The following is a 21,708-nucleotide window of genomic DNA, read 5'->3' as shown; positions in this document are numbered from 1 at the left end:
CTTTGATATGCACTGGAATTCAGCCAGCTAATCGTTTAGGTGTGAGAAGAAAACATCACATGTCAGGCTCAGAGTCAGATGTATACTGATGCACCCATGTAGAAAATGTGAGAAAGTATTATTGTTTTTGTTGTTGTTGGGTTTTTTGTGGTCTTTTTCTTTGCATGTTACTTGTAAATGATTCCTGCATGGTGTTGTGGAGGAGAGGAGTAAAAAGAAAAAATCTTCATAGTTCATTAGTTGTGCTATGCCTCATAGTGTATTGCACTGCATTTAACTTCATTCAGAATTGAGACACTGTATACCTGGGTTTGTCACATTCATTTCTATACAGTCTGTACAAGTGTGTGTGTGTGTGTGTGTGTGTGTGTGCGTGCGTGTGTGGGATTTGAAATACAATGCTCCCCCCTTCGAGACTGGAAAAGGAAAAAAAAAATGGTGAACAGTTTAGGAACATCTGGTTCATAAGTAGCATGCAACCATTGGTGGTTCTACAAGCAGTTCTGTTTTCGAGGGATGTTTCATTACTGTGTACCACAGTGACTTTTAGTCACTGTTGAAATCTCACACCAATAAAAACCTGTGTGCAAGACCCTGATAGACATGATATAATTTTGTTTGTGTCTTCCCTTACAGGTTTTTAGGACTGGCCACGCATTCTTGTCGTTCGCTCCCGTTCTTATAGGCCTAGGGCCATGGCGATCCACGTCACATCTCAACTGAGCAGATTACGATGGCTTCTTCTGGTTGAACTGTTCTTCCTCTCACTATGTACAGATGCACAAACCACGGGTAAGGAGCGGTGTGAACACACCCTTAAAGCTTTTCATAGCATACTGTAGATATGTGTTTTGTTGCTTGTTTGTTTGTTAGAAAAGAAGCTGTGAAGTACATTGTACATTGCATTAAATGTTTGTGTCAGTGACAAAGAAAGAACACACTGTGCTGTATGAAGTTGCAAGCAATTTGTGGTTTCTGAAAACCCGGCCAAAGATCTCCACATATGTGCCTTTACTGTACATGAAATTGGAGAGCTAAATGGAACTTACATAAATATTGCAAGATACTAAATTATTCTATTGTGCTTGTCGGCATCACTTTTCGTACATGTATTGAATGTTCTGTTCAACTGTTTTTAATGCTGTGATATTGAATGTAATGTGCATTTAGCTGCATGATATATCTATTGTACCTAACATGAGCTCAGACGATATTGATTTCCAATGACAGCCAATGTATAGCTGCGGTAATAGTTTATATCATATTAAAACAGACAAATAAAAGCATGGTGTACCTACAAATGTACTGGGGGTACGGACTACCTGAAATATTGATATGCTGAATTTTAAGGAGATTTCCAGGACAATAGATCTGTTGAACTCAAAATGTACTTCTTGACTGAATTCTTGATAGGCTGTTTGCAAAATCAAATGGGTTGGGTACAGGAATGTTGTAGTACATGAGCTACGTACCTCTTGTCATATGGTGACTGTTGCTCTCTCTTTTTCTCTCTCTTTTCAAGTACCAGACAGTAACAATATAAATTCAGGTGAAGAAAAGCCACTCACATTTCAGGTCTCATTTAGCTACTGTCATGATTTGCAAAATCCATTTTCATATTCTTTTTTCTTGAATTTTGTTAATATCATTGGTAACATCACAAGCAAGACCAATGACTGTATAATGCTCTTCACTCATTAAGTAAGGAAGATGCACCTCTGCAAACATGTAGTTTGTTTTAAAGGGATGGTATAGTTTTGGTTGAGATGGAGATTCAGGTTTTAAACATCAGAACCACTTATATGAATGTAAGAGGAATGAAAAATCTATTTGATGGAAATTGGTTTTGAAAGGGCCAAGATATCCAAAAACAATGTGGTCCTGATAAAAGGTGAGTCCCACCTTTTATTAGGACCACTTTGTTTTACTTTGTTTTTTGAAATCTCAGATATTTCAAAACCAATTTTCATCAAATAAACTTTTTATTCCTCTTAGAATTGTATGCTCTTTAACACTAAAGTGTTTCTTTTTATCTCACAAAAAATTAATATCGGAATCCCAATTTCAACCAAAGCCATACCATCCCTTTAGGCAAGGGTTGAGAGTAGTTTACTCAGTCCACCATGTATCCATTGTTGAGGCAACATGGAATGACATAATAATGTTCTATTGCTCTTTAATAGCGATTTTGAGCGTGACATTCTTTGGTTTGTCTGATTGCCATTGTTGAATTATATGGCACGTGTATTTGACATTGTGTAGTAGAAAGAGCTCATTGTACATTGTATTATTCATTAGTTTTTGGTTTTATTTTAAATGTCATTAGGCACAACCCAAAGCACAAACCATTCATGCAGATTCTTTCGACCATGGCATGAAGTTATAATGTATGTCATGCCTTTTTTCAAAGTTGATTATAACGTTGTCATGCATGTTGCATAACGGTACATTAGTTTTGCTCGGTCTTTTGCAACCTTTTTTCAGGCAGTCATGACTCATGAGTATGCTCTGCTAAAAGGTAGTAACGCAACTAAAAAATCATCCTGATGTACTTACCAAGCTCAACCAGGTCCATGCTATGAGTTTAACAAGAATGACTGCAAATAGCAATGCATTGGATTTATGCCAGGGAAGAGCATATTAGCCATCAATACAACGTACATTGAATTCAGTACAAGTACATTGTAGGTCCTGCTGATATGACATTTTTTCCAAAAAGAAAAAAAAAAGTAATATATTGTATGTTTATGTACAAAGTAAAAGCAATAGAGAAGAGTGTCATAGTCTTCTTTTGAACTTATTATTAATTTTTATTATTATTATCATTTTTTGTGCCTCCGCCACGAAGTGGTGTCGGAGGCATTATGTTTTCGGGTTGTCCGTCCGTCCGTCCGTCCGTCCGTAATGACTTTTGTGGACAGCGTAACTAAAAAACCTTTTGAGGTATCCTAATGAAACTTGGCATGTATGTGTATTAGGGGGTGAAGTTGTGTCTATCAGCTTTTGGGTGCACATGCTCAAGGTCAAAGGTCAAAAATCAAGGTCAAATACGTAAGATTTCACTATTTCCACCATATCTATGCAATGCCTGAAGATATTTTCTTGAAACTTAGTGTATACATATATTACCCAATTAAGATTCTTTGGTGAAAGTTTGGGGTCATGAGGTCTAAGGTCAAGGGTCAAAAGGTCAAGTAAAAATATTAAAACTTAACTTTTTTCTCCGTATCTTGGAAATTGTTCAAGGTATCTTCATGGAACATAGTATTATACATGTACTGACTAGCAGTAATATCTAGAGAATTTAGGGTTCATGGGTCAAAGGTCAGGGGTCAAAGGTCAAGGGCAACACTTCAAAGTTTTACTATTTCCCTCATATTTATGCAATGCCAGCAGGATTATCTTCTTTTTTTTTTACACTTGGTGTATGCATGTATAACCTAATAGAGATTCTCTGGAAGCTTTCTTTTTTCTTTTTTTTTTTTGTTTGCCTCAAAGGTCAAAAGGTCAAAGATCAAGGGAAAGTGCTGAACTAACTTTTTCCTCCATATCTCAGAAATGGCTCAAGTTATCTTGAAACTTACTACATATTTATGCATGTTGTGCCTGACAGTGATTATCCTATGAATTTTAGGGTCAAAGGCCAGATGAAAATGGTAACAATGAACTTTTCATTATAGAAATTGCACTTTTTCTCCATACCTTGAAAATTACTCAATGCATAAACTTATGAATGGGTCAAAGTCAAGTTAAAGTCCTTAAATCCCCAAGTACATGCTCTTCTATTCATCCAATTAAACCTAGGTCAAGGAAGGTGAACATTCAACACATTTGTGACAAGCTTGTCATTTTGATATTTTGCCAATTGTGTGAAACTGTCATCACACATTGTCAAGACATTGTACTATAGACCTATTAGGAGAATCGTGCATTATGGCGGAGGCATACCAGTCGCTTTAGCGACATTTATAGTTTTTTTATACTTTTGTTTGCTCATTTCTCTAATGCCTGGAGAGGTTGCATGTCAACTAACCTGTTCTAGTGTAATGCATCAAAATACAACCGTATCTTTGACCTCAGCTTGCTATCATTAAGTTAAATGGTTGTTTTAAGACAATACATGATGCAATTAATTTTGTGAAAGCACAATCAGCTGAGAAGTGACCTGTGTGACCATCACACAGTTTGATTGCTGCTACTGGCAACCCATTTCTTCGAATATACACCTTTTGTGGAAGTTAAACTCTCACAATAAATGTCTCCAAAACTCAAACTCAGCAGGAATCAGTGCATCTAGACTAACTGAATTCAACCAATGTAGACGTGGACATACCACCAACACAGCCAATGTCTATATATGTACCAGGTACTCGTACCATGGAGCTGTTGTAGCTCCTTGATCTGATATCACAGTGTTACAGGGTCCTGTACGATGTAGAGAGAGAGGCAAGCCCTGCGAAATTTGACCCACTACTAGGGTAATTGAGGGTTAGGCAAAAGAGTCAACTTTGGCCTGCACTTCATCTTTCATTAGCAAGTACCTGTCATATGCACCAGTCATCAACTTGTCAAGTTTTTCGTAACTCAGTATCAAACACAGCTACAAGCCTTACGATTTTTTTTTTGTTGTTGTTGATGAATTTTTTTTAATATAAAATGTCTATTTGTAAGGCTGTCAGAGTTTACGCACTGTAATCTGGGATGAGGATCTGTACATTCTGCTTCCTGTAGATTATTACCCTCACAAGTTTTTTTTTTCCCCAAGTCCATCAGTAGGGAATATTCTCACTCTTTCTCACACTCAACTAAAATCTAAAATCTTTGAAATTATGATTATACTATCATAGATTATATTCCAGTATTGAAACACAAATACCCATGCCCATCTAGTGCATTGGTTGCCATGCACACCAAGGATTGTCTGTTAGGGAAATAACCACATATAATTCCCTACTTCACACAGATGAGTTCAGCAAACCAAAACCATATGAAGGTTCCCCCCCCCCCCACTATTTAGTATGTTTGAAGTGTTAATATTTACTATTTTAAACTATTGAAATACATTTGTAGCCCCATTGTCATATTTCTGCACGGAAAACCCTGTGTTAGTCATAATGTGTAAAACGGTATCGTTCATGCACCTTTGTAAGGCAGCTCAAAGTAAAAAACACACCTTCAGTATGTTTTTGTGTTGAGTGTATGTCAAATATATAGTGAAATCCTGTACTTGAGTTTGACTAATATGCGATTCATTAATGTAGGATATATAATTGTTTATTCAGTTTTTTAAAGAAAAAAACTTCCAAGTAGAGAAGAATCAGGCATTCTGGGATGAAACAAATGCCTGCTATGAAATAACATTGAAAGACCCTTACCAAAGCCATTTTTAGGCTCACACGAAGTTATAGATATTAAGCTGGTGTATATTTGTTTTTCATTATTTTGTTGTTATCTCTATGCATGTAATGGTTTATGTTGATTAAACTGTCAAACTCTGATGATATTGAATATTGCTATATTACTTGTAATTTTCTTTCAACAGGCTCAGCATTGTGCACCAAAGCCAAGACATGTGGTGATTGTATAACTCAAAACCCATCATGCGCATGGTGTGGCCAACCTGTGAGTATATAAAGCCAAATGTCAGAAGGGGTATGGGAAAAAATACTGTTACATGTAGAGAGAGACTTATGGAACACACATAACCCTCACACTTCCATGGCAGGTGATGCATCGTATATATGAAACTTTTTGTAATAGATACATTCCCGAAATACCTCAAGACAGTGAAAAAACAACAACAACCCAAACCCTGCTTTATTTCAATCACTTGTCACATTTCCATCAGAGATGCAGATGTGCCCATGGGAGGTGAATGATTTTTCAGGACCACTTACACATGTGGGAGAGTGTTTTTGAAGTTGGTAGCTAGACGTTCCATCAGACTCCAACAACCTTACCACGCATCCATCCTTACTCTGCAAAACTTCTGCTGTGGGTGATATAGCTAAGATGTATCATTATTTATCTTGAGAAAAAAATGGGCATGTACTCAGACACTTAAAATGATAAACAGACTAAACATAATACACCTCTGATTTCTCAAATTTCTATTGAAGCATTTTTATTTTATATATATGTAAGTAAATATGCTGACATACAATGTACATGCACTCCCTACAAGTATGCATTTCCTATCATTGAAATGATTTCTGCTCAAAGCAAACCATATTTCTCTTTTTATTGTGCATGGTCTCAAATTTGAATATGAAATTCAGAGGAGAGTTATGAATAGGATGAAAAAGAGTGTTGTGTATGTTGAACTGCATAATAAAAATCCTTTTGTCAAAGCTGATTAAAATCAATTAATGTGCAACATTTTTTATGATTGAGCCATGAACGACCAGAATGATAACATGGTTTAGGTGATACTTTTCAAAAGAATAGATATGAAATATTTTTGGAAATCATCAAGTTACGTCATGTTGTTACACCAAGGATCTTTTCAAATTGATGCATTTAGAATTATATGCTCATTCATTATTATTCATAATTATTCCACATCGCTTTGCAAAAGAATCATTGAATTCAAGAAGCGGCTTTTGCACAGAATTGATCAAAGGAAACTTCGTCAAAGAAGCAACTTGAATATAAATTAGGCATTTTTTATGGAGGAGTTATGGGAATGTGACATGATGATTATGCCCCAAGTTACATGAATGTTAAATGATGGTTTTATCAAATCATGATTGATTCATCAACCTCTACAGATTTGATACAGATGTCCAGGAAATTGCAGGAAACACAATGAGGCTAATGAAATGCGGCTGTGTTGCGTGTGTGTCCAGTTTGCCCGTACCCGTGGCTTGATGATGAGATAATTGTGCTGTGCTCTTATGATAATGCAAATATGTAGAGCAGTAAGACACTGCCAACACACGGGCCATGATGAAGCCCTGTTCAAACACAAGCCCAATTTAGATGTCATGATTGCTTCTCGCTGATGGATGCCGGTCATTAGGAAGACGGCACGCAGAGAAAGCAGTGAGACTCATTCTCTCGGCCAGTGATCAGTGCGCCATTTACTTGAAATAGCCGTATTTCCGCAATTTGAAGCACAAGTACTTTGGGTTTGTGTGTGTGTTTAAACACCTGAATATGGGCAACATTGAATATTCTTTCAGTATCATAAGAAGAAAAATGTTATGCATAAACTTTTTGAAATTTAGACAAGACCAGCATGCTGAAAAATGAATTGTAGACCTTTTGTCAAATTTTTACATTTGCTTTTCATGAGACATTTATAAGCTTTATGGGAATTTTCATGTTTACAATTTGATCCATGATTATGCCTTGTCAAATTGATGCATGGCCAAGCTGGTTCCTGTGAATACAAGAAGAAGTCATGAATACAAAAAAAAGAGAGTAATTTTGGGTTGTTATTGAAGGGAATAATTTTCAAATTCAAATTTGATTAGCAATTTCAGCTGGTGAAAAATATCTTCAATGATATCGTGTACACTTCTATGTAAAGAAAACTGCTACACAAAAGTTAGTTTGTGTAGCAGTGGTGTAAAAATGCGTAGCAAATTGTGATGCGATACCTGGAAAATTATTCCCTGTATTGCTGTAATTTCCTGCACATAAACTTCCAAGAATTCATCACATTATTGTGTGAACTAGTGCACTGGTTTATTGAAATGGTTGCAGAAGTCACTGAAATACTGATGCAGGGGAAAAAGAAAAAAACAGATATCACATCTCTTGATTCTGATGCATTCTGAAGGACTTCCAATTCCACATAAATGGCAAAAATAAGTACTTGAGTAAAACCGAGCAGAATTGTAAGATTGTAAGGTTGTGGCAATTCAAAGTTTTCTGATTTCATAAAACAGTGATATTTTAGTCGCTGCAATCATCATTATCAGCTGAGAGCCAGAAGGGCACTAAATTACATGCTAACATTTGAGCACAAATGAGAATGAAACAATCAAATTTCATGAAGTGAAAAGTCTACTTGATCAGAAGTGGGTAGCTCTATAAGTATCATTCCAAATATCAGGTAAAAATGTGCCCTTGTGATTTTGGCTTTTAATATTTTCCTGAAAATGAAAGTGATTTAAGATCGACACCATGATGTCGATGAGATCAAGCTCAACAATGTGATACCAATAACTCAATTACCCCAAAATTGCAATAATGCCCTTCTTGTTCTCAGCAGATGATATGCAAATGAGCTGTATTGATGATGTCATGGCCTCACAAGTCTTCAATTAACCTCAACACAAATATTCACAGAATGTCCATTCTTGACATGAATTGAGAAAGGGAGCATGATTGGTTTTTTTTTCATTAAACATTTCCTCTTTATTTTTGCAACGTAAACCTATAGTGTAGTAATGCTGATCATAGAAGGCGAAAGGATGACAGATGTTGCTATCAACTGCAGTGTAAAACTCAACCAGAAAAATTAGTAATTTTCTGCACATACCAGTGAGAGGATTGAGTTGATCACACTAGCCAAATAGTGTGTGCATGGTTGCAACAGTATTATGTTATAAAAACATGTAGAACTCTAAGGTTCTACACTCTTTTCTCATTATGAGTCAAATTGTGATAAAAAATCCACCCCTTTTATTTGCCTCAATTTCATACTGTATTTATCAAATTCAACATGAGTGCAATGTAAAATTGCACTGTGATGAGTGAAAGAAAAATTAAATTTAAATGTTGAGTAATTAGAAACCAGCAGAAACTTACATACTTGAACATGGAAATCAGAAACTGAAACAGCTCACCCCAAGTAATAATTTCCTAAGTAATCCTGTAATGTGGCATGTTTGAATTGCAAGCCTTTTCCCTGTAACAAATAGTATATTCATTTTGTGTATGATTGACATTAGTGCAATTTGAATTGTCTGTCTCAAGGCAAATAGCTGTCTCATTTGAAAACATTGGTGAGACAAAACCCTTACGTAGAAATAAATAACAGCCATCATAGTTTTCATTTCTTATGATCCACTCAGTTGAACAATAAGACCAATTCAGAATTAATGTGCTCATACAGAAGAGAAAGTACTTGATTGTGTCAGTGGAGTCTCACAGGGGTTACAGTTGAGTCTGGTTGTACAGGATGACTAGGAAGTAAGACATCTGTCCTAGTTAACTATCCCAATTAAACCATCAAGCCTTTTGAGAATAGATTTGCCTATAAGATCACCATCTTTCCTCATCAAATTGGCAATACTTAGTTTTTCCTACAAATCCTATTTTGGGAGAAGATTAAATAGAACAGGGTACATTTATCAAATGTCCACAAAATCACTTCAAAGCAACTTAAAAGAAATTTGCTAAATTGAGACAGGATGATGAACTTTATTTTGTTGATATGATGCCAATTTGAAAATTTAGTGATTTACAGACTTCTGATAATTGTGCAGCCATTGAAAAATGAACGAACAAACAAACCCAAAACAAAACTATTTGCACTGTTGTATGAATGAAAACAGGTATAAAACTAAAGAGAAGTTGGACTCTACCTTATGAACAGATTTTCTGAGCACCAAACCACATAAGAGTAGTTACTGCACTTATGGGATCAAATGCAGTTAAAAGATTTAGTCATTCATATGATATAGACGAGTTCCAAGTAACCTAACTTACACACCCTTAAATAATGCATTGTGAAACAATTTATAATAATAATAATAATAATAATTGCATTTATATGGCGCTTCATACTGACGTTTCTAAGCGCACTTTGCTACTCATACAAATAGATTAGAAAACACAATAACATTAACAAAATCAGCGTTAACAGTAACAAAAGAAGAAGAAAGAAAAGAAAAGAAAAGAAAAATACATGTGATACAATGGTACAATAATTGATAACTGTGTGCGCCTCCAGGAAAAAAAAAAAATTACAACTGATTAAACAGGTGAGTTTTAAGAAGAATTTTAAATGATTCGACAGATGAGGCATTCTGAATATACAGAGGGAGTTTATTCCAAAGAGTGGGAGCAATGGAAGAGAAGGCTCGGTCACCATAACGGGTTTTTGTACGTGGGCCATGAAGTAATTTATCATACATTTCTCCTGTTGGATATTCCTCTATCCATCCACTCTTACGGCTGGTAAATGTAAAAAATGCCCATGACTACACTTTAAAAATGCATGTATGACATTTTCTCTATCTCCGCTTCTGTACGTCTTGATTGTTTTGAAGAAAAAAAATGAGATTTGTTCATGCTTTTATGGTGAAAATACCTCTTTTTACTGATATTTTGTCATATTTATGAAGTAGAAACGATGTGCCTTGACATTATTGCTGCAATGTTTTCTCATGAATGTGCTAATCCATTTTCTAGAAGTCCTTAGTAAATGGTGGTGACTGTACAGCAGTTTATCTTTGTTCTGTAATTCATCATGCACTTATAATACGTGTCCTTCGTGTTTCAATGGTCAGGATTTTCAAGACAATGAGAACGTCGCACGCTGTGATAATCCTCAAGTGCTTCGAGAGAGAGGCTGCCAGGAAAACTACATTGAAAACCCACTCAGTTCAGTGGATATCATAGACGTAAGTTGTCTTTTAGTACTTGATGCATTTGCCAACACTGCCACAATACAGAATTTTAATGTATCATATGCTATATTTTGCTAATTTGGACTTGAGAGGCAATTTTGGCGAGTTCTCAATTTGCCATCGAGAACCACTCGGTGGATGGAACAAGGAAAAAAGTATCATCTCTTTCCAAGAGAAAAATTAATGAATTCCCACCTTGGACATAATCAGCATTGCATCTTTATTACAGAGAAGAATATTTTCACAAGTTTGTAAATTCTTCAGTAGACTTACAAAATATGTAAGAATGAAAAGACCATGAAATGTTTGTACTTTATATTTTGAAAAAAAAGTACACTTTTTGTGTGACAACTTAAGCCCTTACAATCCCTATAAATTTAATCTTGTTTTATACATTTGTTGGATGGAAATGAGGTTTAAAGTTAGGAGCTTCATATTCAAATGATGCACAACTTTAAGCATTTAAAGACATATGGAAACAGTTTTTTCATCTTATTTGTTGAAGTAAAAAGTGACACGGACAATTATAGGAAAATTAAGTTTGTAGTTTTGATTATAAAAGATATTTTGCAAAAATGTGACGATATGGATGGTGTTTTCAGAAGAAAGAAATCCTGCATAAGTCAACTGCTGTTATGGATTAAGCAAGGACTAAGGAGCAAGGCTCGTGATGCTGCTGAAAACACTCCTTGTGTACAATATCCATACAGGCAGTGTGTTGTATTTTTTGACATCAAACAGAGGCCAGTACATACAGATGTCCACATTGTATTCATTATAGTCTCGTCCCAGACATTCTGGCCCTTATTCTGAGGTCTGGTTTTGTTACATGCTGTGTCCAACTTAGAAACAGTGTTTTAAGTAGGCCTGCCTGAATTTGATACATTGTAGACCACTCCTCCATTCCATGTTCAGTCATAATTTATTTTAGTTTCTGACAGGCAGGATCAGTTAGATTCCATGTCTAAATTTTTAGTTGCAATTTTTAGACAATGAGACTTGATTTCATAGTCTGGTATGGCATGTCATTTGTTGATGTGAATTAGTACACACTTTTAACCATGAACATTGGTTTTTGTTTTCCTGTCATTTCTTTCTCATTGTAAGAAGCTTTGTTTTCATTCTAGTTGACAATTTGGTTCTTCTAATAAAGCAACAGTTGTAATTCTTCATGAAATATAGACTTGTTGAATGAAGAATAAATGCCACACTTGATATAAAGTGCAAAACAGGTATTGGTATATAACAAACATGAAAAAATAGAACAAAACCGTATGGGCAGATATGATAACTCATTGAGGGATTTTTGTTTCTTTACAGGATAAACCTTTGAGTAAGGCTGGAGATCCCCTAGAAGATTTGGTCCAAGTCTATCCTCAGTCAATCAACGTTGCCATGAGGCCAGGTGAGCAAATACTGCTGATTTGTTCTTGTCGGCCTGAATTCACAAAGTTAGTTTGTAAATGAAGGGTCATGTTCTTGATTGTGATGACATGTGAAAGGAAGACATCCAAGGCAATTTGCTGATAATTTATTTTGGTATTTTTTCCCATCTGAAATTCAAGTATACGACTTCTTTTTTTTTTCTGTGCCTGACAGCATGTCCTATGTTTATTTATTACAGTGCCAAACTAACTTGTATCATACAAGAGTGGCTGAAGTACCTCAATCAGTGTGTAGCTTTTAAAATGAAGGATTAAAAGTTATCTTTTTAAATGATACCAGTCATGGGTCTTTAAACCCACTCTTACATAAAAGTCATTTTTTCTATGGGGTTGATGACATGAACTTTAAAAGATAATTTTTGAATAATTTTTGTCCCTGATTCAGGGGAGACCATTCCCATCAACCTCCAGATCCGGCAAGCAGAGGACTTCCCTGTAGATCTCTACTATCTTATGGACCTGTCTGATTCCATGAATGATGATTTGGTGGAGCTGAGGAGACTGGGACCAGTTCTAGGTAACCACTCTCTGGCGTATCTTCATCTCCTTCCTTGTGCCTCTGCCTCATCATCCACAGTGTCTCTGTGCATATTAAGAAGCAACTTAGGGAGTTTCAATTCAGTTCAATTCGATTCAGTTCAGTTCAGTTCAATTCAGTTCAATTCAATTCAATTCAATTCAATTCCATTCCATTCAGTTCCATTCCATTCCATTTCATTCCATTCCATTCCATTCCATTCCATTCCATTCCATTCCTTTCCATTCCATTCCATTCCATTCCATTCCATTCCATTCCATTCCATTCCATTCCGTTTCATTCCGTTCCGTTCCGTTCCGTTCCGTTCCGTTTCATTCCGTTCCATTCCATTCAGTGATTTCATAAAAGCAACGCATCCAATATTTCATGAACAATAATCAATTGTCAAGGAAACCACTAAAAGGCAGTGGCTTGAAGATCATGATCACCTTTACAGAGATACATAAAAGACAAATTGGCATGTAATTAAAGTAGAGAAAATGATTACATAAAAGATCATGATCACCTTTACAGAGATACATAAAAGACAAATTGACATGTAATTAAAGTAGAGAAAATGATTACATAAAAGCTCTGGATACTTAAAGATAAAAGATACACATGAAATAAACTTGGAGTCTACTCTCACATTTTTATATATTCCTTGAAAGTGCATTGGCAAATTGTCACCAAACTTGGAAGTTATCATGAGGGTGATAGAATACATACTTACTCCATGGACACCCAAGTGAAAAAACTAGAAAATTATTCTATGGTTTATTGATCCGTATATGTATGCCTTGTCAAGGGGACACATGTGAACAAGGACAGGTAGCAGAAAATGTAAAGTTGCATACAAGATAAGTTGTTGAAATTTTGCACGATTTTCATGTTCATAGCAACCCTATGATGCTTTGAAGATGACATCATTTTTCACCTGACTACACTTTGATTTTTTTCTTTCTCTGTCTGTGTGTCTCCCAACTGTATGTCTGTTTGTCTGTCTCTGTCACTTGTCTGTGGTGCCTCCTCTAGTTGCTGAGATGAGTAACATCACTAGGGACTTTAGGCTTGGCTTTGGTGCCTTTATTGACAAGACTGTCATGCCATACATTGACATCCACCCCAAGAAGTAAGTTGATTCTTCAGCACTTGATTGCAATATGGGCATTGCAATTTAATTGCATTGAAATATTTCCACTCTAGTATTTCATTCACTAGCTATCTGAAAAGTATAATGACTTCGTCATTACTGCAGTACAAATGTAGTAGAAATGTTGATCGTTATTAGATTCATGTATTTAAAATGATGTTCTCCTTTTCATTATGTAACTCTGTCTTGTCCCCATTGGCCATCTTTTGCTCTTTATCACAGACAAAGTAATAAGTGTTTCTGAGAAATGTACTAATAGAAATATCCATGCAATGCTCTTTTCAGGAACTTTTGTACATTGCAATCACTTTTTTTTTTTTGCATCAATTTATTCATTATGACAGCACTCACCAATTTCTTTTATTCTTGTACATTTTTTTTAGTAAGTGAATATCTGAAAGTCTTGTTTAAGTCAAAGTTCTCTTTAAAAAGAAACAATCAATGGTACAAAGAGAGATCTGATACTTCCCTTAATTGGTTGGCATTGAGGAGAGGCAACTATAAGAAAGCAAAATGATCCTATCCCATACTATTTTGCACCTACCCAACTGCATTTTCAGCAGGAAGAAACTACAAAAATGGCAGTGCCAATGGCAGTAATCACAGTTTTGGCTTGCCAATCCACTTTAGCCGCACATTTGGCCCAGCACCCACTAGATAAAACATCCAGGGCTCTGATTCCGAGTCCTTCAGATCTATTGGTGCTGCTTTGATGTCACGGCATTGAGGCTCATCAGCTCATTAGCATAAATTGCACCTAAAAAGGCTCATTTTGAAGGTGAAATTATTGACTATATTGGTATGAAGTTCTGTTCTTATTTGTGCAGCTTGGTCTATGAGACTTGGAAGAATAACATATTTGAAAAGAAAATATCAGTACAGATTCCTTTTAAAGGTGTGAGTGTATGTGTGTGTGTGTTGGGGGGGGGGGGAGAGGTGGGGAGATATATGAAAGAATATGAGGTTTTTGTGGAAATGGGTCCACTTTTTTTCATGCTGACGCCATTTAATGGTTTTTTGTGACATAATCTGCAACATTTTGTGGTCGATTTCAGGGTGAAGAACCCTTGTCTCAACAAGGAGTGTGGACCCGCCTTCTCCTTCCACAACTTTCTTCCTCTCACTCTGGAAACAAGGGAATTCTCAGTAAGTCATCCCAAAATACTGGGACAAAAGCAAAGTATGCTAGTCCAGTTATGGGATATCACCCAAGTATACAGAACATCACTTAATTTTGATAGCAATTTCTCCAAAAAACAAAAACAAACAACAACAACCATAATAATTCTTGATAACTAAGTTCAAAATAGTTTTGGCAGCAGATATCTCCTTGGTTGAATCAGCATTCAATTTAGACAAATTAGATTTTGGAAAATCATCATGGAAATAGAAAAAACTGAAGAAGTAACAGCACAATGCTGCTACTGAGTGAATGGTTGTAAATCACATGATGTAGGAATTGCATTAACCCACATATTGTGCATAGTTCAGCACAGTTTATTGTATGAAAATTAGAAATATACCAAATGAACTGATCAAAGGCCCAGTAGGCCCTACAAGATTAGACAAACTGCAGTTTTGTTAGATTGAAGCATACTGCTGATTTTTACCAAAACCAGTGGTGAAAGCAAGGCAGGACATTCAGTTGGACAAAATGCTTGTAAAATGATGCTTGAGATGACATACTAGAGATCATGGTGATCTATTTTTGTACAGTTGTAAGTAGACTTTCAATGCCTTGATAAATCATTCCTGTTTTAATGACCCACAATAAAAGAAAAATGAAAGTGAGAGATGATTTCCATTTCTGTACAAAGCCTGGTAGACTGACACGAAAGAGTCGTTTGTATGAGATCAAGTTAAAATGAGCAAAGTATAATTAGAGAGGAGCATGTTAGATGTTAAACTTGTGATGCATTCTTCTGAAATGTTTGATCATCTTCTAACCCTGACAGGAGGAAGTGTCCAAAGTGAACAGCTCAGGAAATCTAGACAGCCCAGAGGGTGGTATGGATGCAATGATGCAGGCAACAGTATGCACAGTAAGTCTGATTCCAAGATATCAAGTCCTGGAAATTGTGCTTCTAAAATTATCACCATTTGATCATTAAATTGGCACCTCTTGCTTATTTTATATTGGAGAAAGACTAGATAGAAGAGAGTAAATTTATTAGATCTTTACAAATTGAAAAGAAAAATGTTCCAATGTTAGAGAGAAGCTGGAACTTATAATATCTTCTAAAATTCATTTGCAGTCTAAGAATCGGTCTTGAAGTTTGCTGTTGAAAGAAACAATGTTCGACAAAGGCCTCAAATTATACACATTTTCCCCCTCAATTCTTAGAAATTGGCAATAAACAGGAAAAGTTCTGATAAAACTGAATGCGCACCAATAACACACAAAAAAAGGTTTCTGTGACTTCAAATTATGATAACGATTATGTGAGTTGTTTTGAACTTTAGATGGCAAAAGTTATTGATGGTGTATTTTCTTTTTATGATACACTAGGAGCAGGATTTAAGGAAAGAATGTGAAAATAAGTATGTGTATTAAGTGACATGTGACTATGCATTGTGTGTCATGTAGAAAATTCCCCTCTTTCTCTTTACAATAAAACACAAACAGAGACATGTATTTGTGAGAAATATACCAATGACTTTCCCAGTCCATATTGTATTTCTTTTGACCATTGAAAGTCATACCCTTTTCTCTGAAGTGCCTTCAAATACCTTTTCCACTCTATACTCACTTTCGTCCTATCTGCATCTGGACCTCTCACCATTGTGTGTCATGTAGAAAATTCCCCTCTTTCTCTTTACAATAAAACACAAACAGAGACATGTATTTGTGAGAAATATACCAATGACTTTCCCAGTCCATATTGTATTTCTTTTGACCATTGAAAGTCATACCCTTTTCTCTGAAGTGCCTTCAAATACCTTTTCCACTCTATACTCACTTTCGTCCTATCTGCATCTGGACCTCTCACCAACAGCAAGAAATCGGCTGGCGGGATCGAGCCAGGCATTTACTGCTCTACACCACAGATGCCAGTTTCCACATAGCTGGAGATGGAAAGGTGAGTTGCCTGTTACAAACTGTTTGTCTTCTTCAGGTGTGAGTTTCTTCACTTTGTCTCCCTCAAAAAATTAGATTTGTTAAGATCGCAACTGCTGATCTGTAAATTAACAAATGTGTCAGAAAAAAGGAACCAGTGGGACTTGAACCTGTCATCTACTGCTACTGAGATCTTAACAAATTTAATTTGTAGAGAGAGACAAATTGGAGAAACACGCGCCTGAACCTTCACCCCTCTGAATTATTTCTTTCATGTTTGTCTTCTTTTTACATTTTATCTATACTTTGGCATATCCCAGTCTTGTTAATCTGAGATTCATATTTGTAAGAATATTGCAAGTGGAAATCATTCATTGACATGAGTTGAAAGAAGTTTCTAATGATTTTTTCCTAGTTGCTGTATTTAACACCTGTAGAAATAGGGCTGCCAGGTGAGTTAAAAATTCAGTGTGTTTTCTTCTGCTTTGCAGTTGTGCCAGTCATGCAGTTACAGTGATAGCTGCTGCCATTCCTGCATATTAATGCGCTTGTTTATTAAAGTGATACATGCAAAATGTTGGAGAACCTGCCTACAGTGGCCACCTGTCTACAATGGCCACTCTTTTTGTTTCCCTTGGGTGGCAACTTTTGACATTTTTTACTGTTTTAATTCCAAGAATGTGTCCTCCCTATTCATGCTTTCTTTTATTATATCATGTTTCTATCCCCTCAGCTCGGTGGTATTGTCACACCCAATGATGGAAAGTGTCACATGCGTGACGGTATGTACACCATGGCTGACGAACAGGTGAGGGGAAAAGAGAATGACTTGGATAGACAAATTTCTCTTGCTGTGTAGAATATCAAGTTTTCGTTAAACAGAAGCAGCACTGTGCTGAATTCAGAGCTCCTGTGTGTGTGGGGTGTGATAGAGAGAAAGAAAAAGTGATGAGCTGTGAGGAGCCAGTTTTGCTGTCAGTAGTTGCTGCACATATGGAGGTGTATCCTATTACCGAACGATTTTTATTTAATTTCTCCAGACGCGCAACATTATGCTTCAATTTAGCTAAAGATCTCCTAGAAGATAGTTAAAATTCTGATAAATTTGGCTGTAACAGTATTATTTGAAAACTAAGCCACGCACTTAACAAAATCAGTATTTCAAATAACCATTCCACAAAAACCGTGTCTTTTTACCGACGCAAATCGTATTGTTTTTACCGAACATGCCCCCTCAGTATGGGGAAATTTAGGCATTGCATTTTCGGTCAATGTTATTAACACAGAATAACAAACATCAACATTTCAGCGATTATTACTAAAATTTGCACTGTATACTTCACGTTTTTTGCTGCAGTTTAGCAATTTTCTGCACCGGCCTCCCTTGTGAGCAACAGCGTGTGCGTTGTGCAATGGATGCGCGCGTATACGAGTTGTTTAACGGGCTTCCATTGAAAATGTACTAGGTAATAGGATACTGTTCGGTAATAGGATACCTGCCTATACAATAGTGTGACATTAGCCCCAACAAATGTGTGGTGTGCTCATCACAGAGCTTGTATTCCTCAACTGTTAGGATGAGCTAAAGTACAACAGAGTGTGATTTTTGGACATCATGGTGGATGCAGTATGCAGAAGGAGATATGAGATATTTTTTTCGCTCTTGGATGAGCTGTAAGAGATGTTCAACAGAAAAAAAAAAATGTATACTAGCATAGCCAATCAATTTTTGTGTAGTCCCACTTGTGTACATTTTTGTAATTTTTCTGCCTGTGAGGTCAGGCGATGTTTCACTCAAATAAGCCTTCTCAGTCCATTAGACAAGATGGATTAGCAGAAATGCCAACTGTTACTTTGACAAAATGCTGGAGGTTTCATTCAAGATATTCTTTTCTCAAATTGTATGACTACACTTCTGTTGCAGGAAAGGTAAAAATGCTGTTTTTCCAACAAAAATTACATGCCTCTTCAGCCCTCAGAAAACTACAATGCTATATACAAGGTTGGCATCTCTGAATTAGGGAAAGGCAAAGAAGATTTCCTATCCTTGAGGCAAGCCATAATTTCACGGCATTAAGGCTGTTTAAATTCACAACTGAAAGATCTGGCATTCTTGCATATCAGTATATAAAGGGCAGTGCAAACACATCTACCAGTTATGCTTTGGTATCCCATAGTAGTGACCTGTAAAACTGTTCTTTCTCTTCCCCCCCCCCCCCCCATTTCCTCCCCCAGGATTATCCATCCATCAGTCGACTCAGCGCTGCGATGCAGGAAAGGAGCATCTTACCCATCTTTGCCATTGGAAAGGCTGGTCCTACCAAGCAAGATCCATACGTATTTTATGAGGTAAGATTTCCCCCTAGCTGCCACTTTGCGAATGTTTCGCCGATTGTTGCTGCTATCCTTTTTGCATGGTTGCTTTTGTTTTTATTCTTTAATTGTCATCATCATCATGACTGGAGAATATAAAAAACCTGCGTGATTTAGGAATCATATTAGTCCGTTGAGATGCATAATTATGACATATTAGTATCTTCCTGATTACTACTCTCTAAATCTCTCTTGATTTTTGATTAACCCATTGAGAACGGTTTCATTTTTCTGCAACACACATTTCCCATAGACACTTACCTGAGTATACTCGGGACCTGTCCTCATCGGGTTAAGGGAATGTTGGCAGTCATGTTTTTCCACCACTTCATGTCAGAGGTATTTTTTGGTTGATCAATAAAGATGACATTCAAACAGCCAAACTCTGATATCTACCTCGTGTTGTAGTTTTGTTCAGCATCTAGGGGACATTGATATTTGCACAGAGTTGCCAACTGTTTCTTTCTTTTTTGTGGTACACTGTATGTTGTACAGAGAGTTTTTCTTCTTTTTTTTTCAAAAATACTGCAGGTTTCATGGAAAATACATTTTCCCCAAAAAAATTGTGTTGCTATGCATGTCTATTGTTGGAAAGGTGTGAAAAATATTGTTTGTCTACCAAAACTGTACCTCTCCAGCCCTCAGAATACTGCAATGATGTTTCACACTCCCTTTTTGTATGAACAACATTTGGAGCAAAAATAATCGTCTACATGGGACTCGGCTTCACCGTAACGTTGAGGACGAGTCCCGAGTATACTCGGACAAGTGTCTAAGGGAAATGTGTGTTGTAACAAAATCAGTCCGTCCTCAATGGGGTAATTTGTATTCAAGATATCTCCTTAGAACACGCTGTGATATTTATAAAAATTTTTATGCCACCACGAAGTGGTGCCGGAGGCATTATGTTTTCGGGTTGTCCGTCCGTTCGTACGTCCGTACGTCTGTATGTCCGTCCGCATTCGTTTACGCGATAACTTGAGTAATATTGACTGGAATTTTACCAAACTTTGTCCATGTATAAAGTATGATAGGGCGATTACTTGGTTAGATTTTGGGTGAAATCGGCCTAAGGCCAAAGGTCAAAGGTCAAGGTCAAATCATGAAATTGTATCCGTTTACGCGATAACTCAAGACTGGATCGAGCAAATTTCACCAAACTTTGTCTGAGGATGATGTATGATGGGACAATTACTTGATTAGTTTTTTAGTGAAATTAGACAGAGGTCAAAGGTCAAAGATCAAGGTCAAATCCTAAAATTTATCTGTTTACGTGATAACTCAAAACTGGACGAAGCAGCTTTCACCAAACTTGGTCCAAGGATGATGTATGATGGGGCAATTAGTTGAGTAGATTTTTGTGACATTGGTATGAGGTCAAAGGTCAAAAGGTCAAGGTCAAATGCTAAAAATGTTATTTCCCCTATATCTATGCAATGCCCAAATTTATTTTCTTGGAACTTAGAGTAAACATGTACTCCTGCGTGAAGATTCTCCAGAGAGAGTCTCATGTCATAAGGTCAAAGGTCAAAAGGTCAAAGGTTAGATGAAAATGTTATCACTTTTCTCGCTAATGGTTCAATGTATCTTCATGGAACTTGGTATACACATGTACTGACTGGCAGGGATTATCTAGGGAATTAAGGGGTCATGGGTCAATAGTCAGGGGTCAAAGGTCAAGGTCAACTCCTCAAAATTTTACTATTTCCCTCATATACTAATGTATGCAATGCTTGCATTATTAGTTTTAAAACTTAATATATACATGTATTACCTAACAGAGATTCTCTGGGAAATTTCCAGCCGGAAGGTCAAAGGTTAAGGGTCAAAGGCCAGGTTTAAATGCAAAAAAAAAAATCTATTTTGTACTGTAATTACACTCTTTCTTCATACCTTGAAAATTACTCAATGCATAAACTTATAAAAGGGTTGGTCAGAAGTCAAGTAAAAATCCTCAATTCCCCAATATATGTGTACCTGCACTCTTAGACAATTATAACAAACCCAGTTCAAGGAAAGTGAAAATTCAAGATATTTCTGACAAACCTGTCATTTCAGTATTTTGCCAGTTATGTGAAACTGTCATCACACATTGTGAAGACATTGTATTATACACCTATTGGGAGAATCATGCATTATGGCGGAGGCATCAGTCGCCATAGCGACATTTCTAATTATTTTCTATTTTTGGTATGTCTTTGTTTTTGTACAGGATCTTCCTCAGTATTTCAGTGAGGCTGTTACAGCGAGACTGTCAGCAGATTCATCAAACATTGTTAAGCTGGTTAAAGACATTTACCGGGTAAGTTGTAGTATTGCGAGAGGAAGCACAGGTTTTTTTTCCTTTATCATGAATTGTACATGATAAACTACATAAATATGAGAAAATATTCTGCATGCATTGATGCCAGTTTCAAAAGTATAAAATGTAGGTGTTTAAATTTTGGTCTATTATGCAGTTTGTAGGATGCTTTCACATTCAATTCAAGAAATAAAATTAACATCTTTTGTATAAAAGTGTTACTGTTTTGTAGTTCAATGTACAGTGCCTAAGTTTATGAAAAATAAAAGATGAA

At 36.3% G+C, this 21,708-nt stretch overlaps 1 protein-coding gene across 1 annotated transcript in view; it reads left to right on the top strand.

The window, feature by feature from the left end:
• The first annotated feature begins 641 nt into the window (after positions 1-641).
• Positions 642-21,708, top strand: part of LOC139735372 (integrin beta-1-B-like) — a 34,487-nt gene continuing 13,420 nt past the window's right edge. The window contains exons 1-12 of the mRNA XM_071646124.1: positions 642-792; positions 5,543-5,622; positions 10,467-10,580; positions 11,907-11,991; positions 12,417-12,548; positions 13,584-13,680; positions 14,757-14,847; positions 15,657-15,743; positions 16,698-16,781; positions 17,493-17,567; positions 18,995-19,108; positions 21,345-21,434. Coding sequence (XP_071502225.1) covers positions 696-792; positions 5,543-5,622; positions 10,467-10,580; positions 11,907-11,991; positions 12,417-12,548; positions 13,584-13,680; positions 14,757-14,847; positions 15,657-15,743; positions 16,698-16,781; positions 17,493-17,567; positions 18,995-19,108; positions 21,345-21,434 — 1,146 coding nt within the window. The 5' untranslated portion in view covers positions 642-695. The remainder of the gene's footprint in view (positions 793-5,542; positions 5,623-10,466; positions 10,581-11,906; positions 11,992-12,416; positions 12,549-13,583; positions 13,681-14,756; positions 14,848-15,656; positions 15,744-16,697; positions 16,782-17,492; positions 17,568-18,994; positions 19,109-21,344; positions 21,435-21,708) is intronic.

This window comes from Diadema antillarum, unplaced genomic scaffold (assembly GCF_040938485.1).
Source record: "Diadema antillarum isolate AM-2024a unplaced genomic scaffold, OU_Dant_1.0 seq00000573_RagTag, whole genome shotgun sequence".
In the NCBI taxonomy this organism is placed as follows: Eukaryota; Metazoa; Echinodermata; class Echinoidea; order Diadematoida; family Diadematidae; genus Diadema; species Diadema antillarum.
The sequence above is the reverse complement of the archived record's forward strand: the minus strand, read 5'-3'. Positions and strand labels throughout refer to the sequence as shown.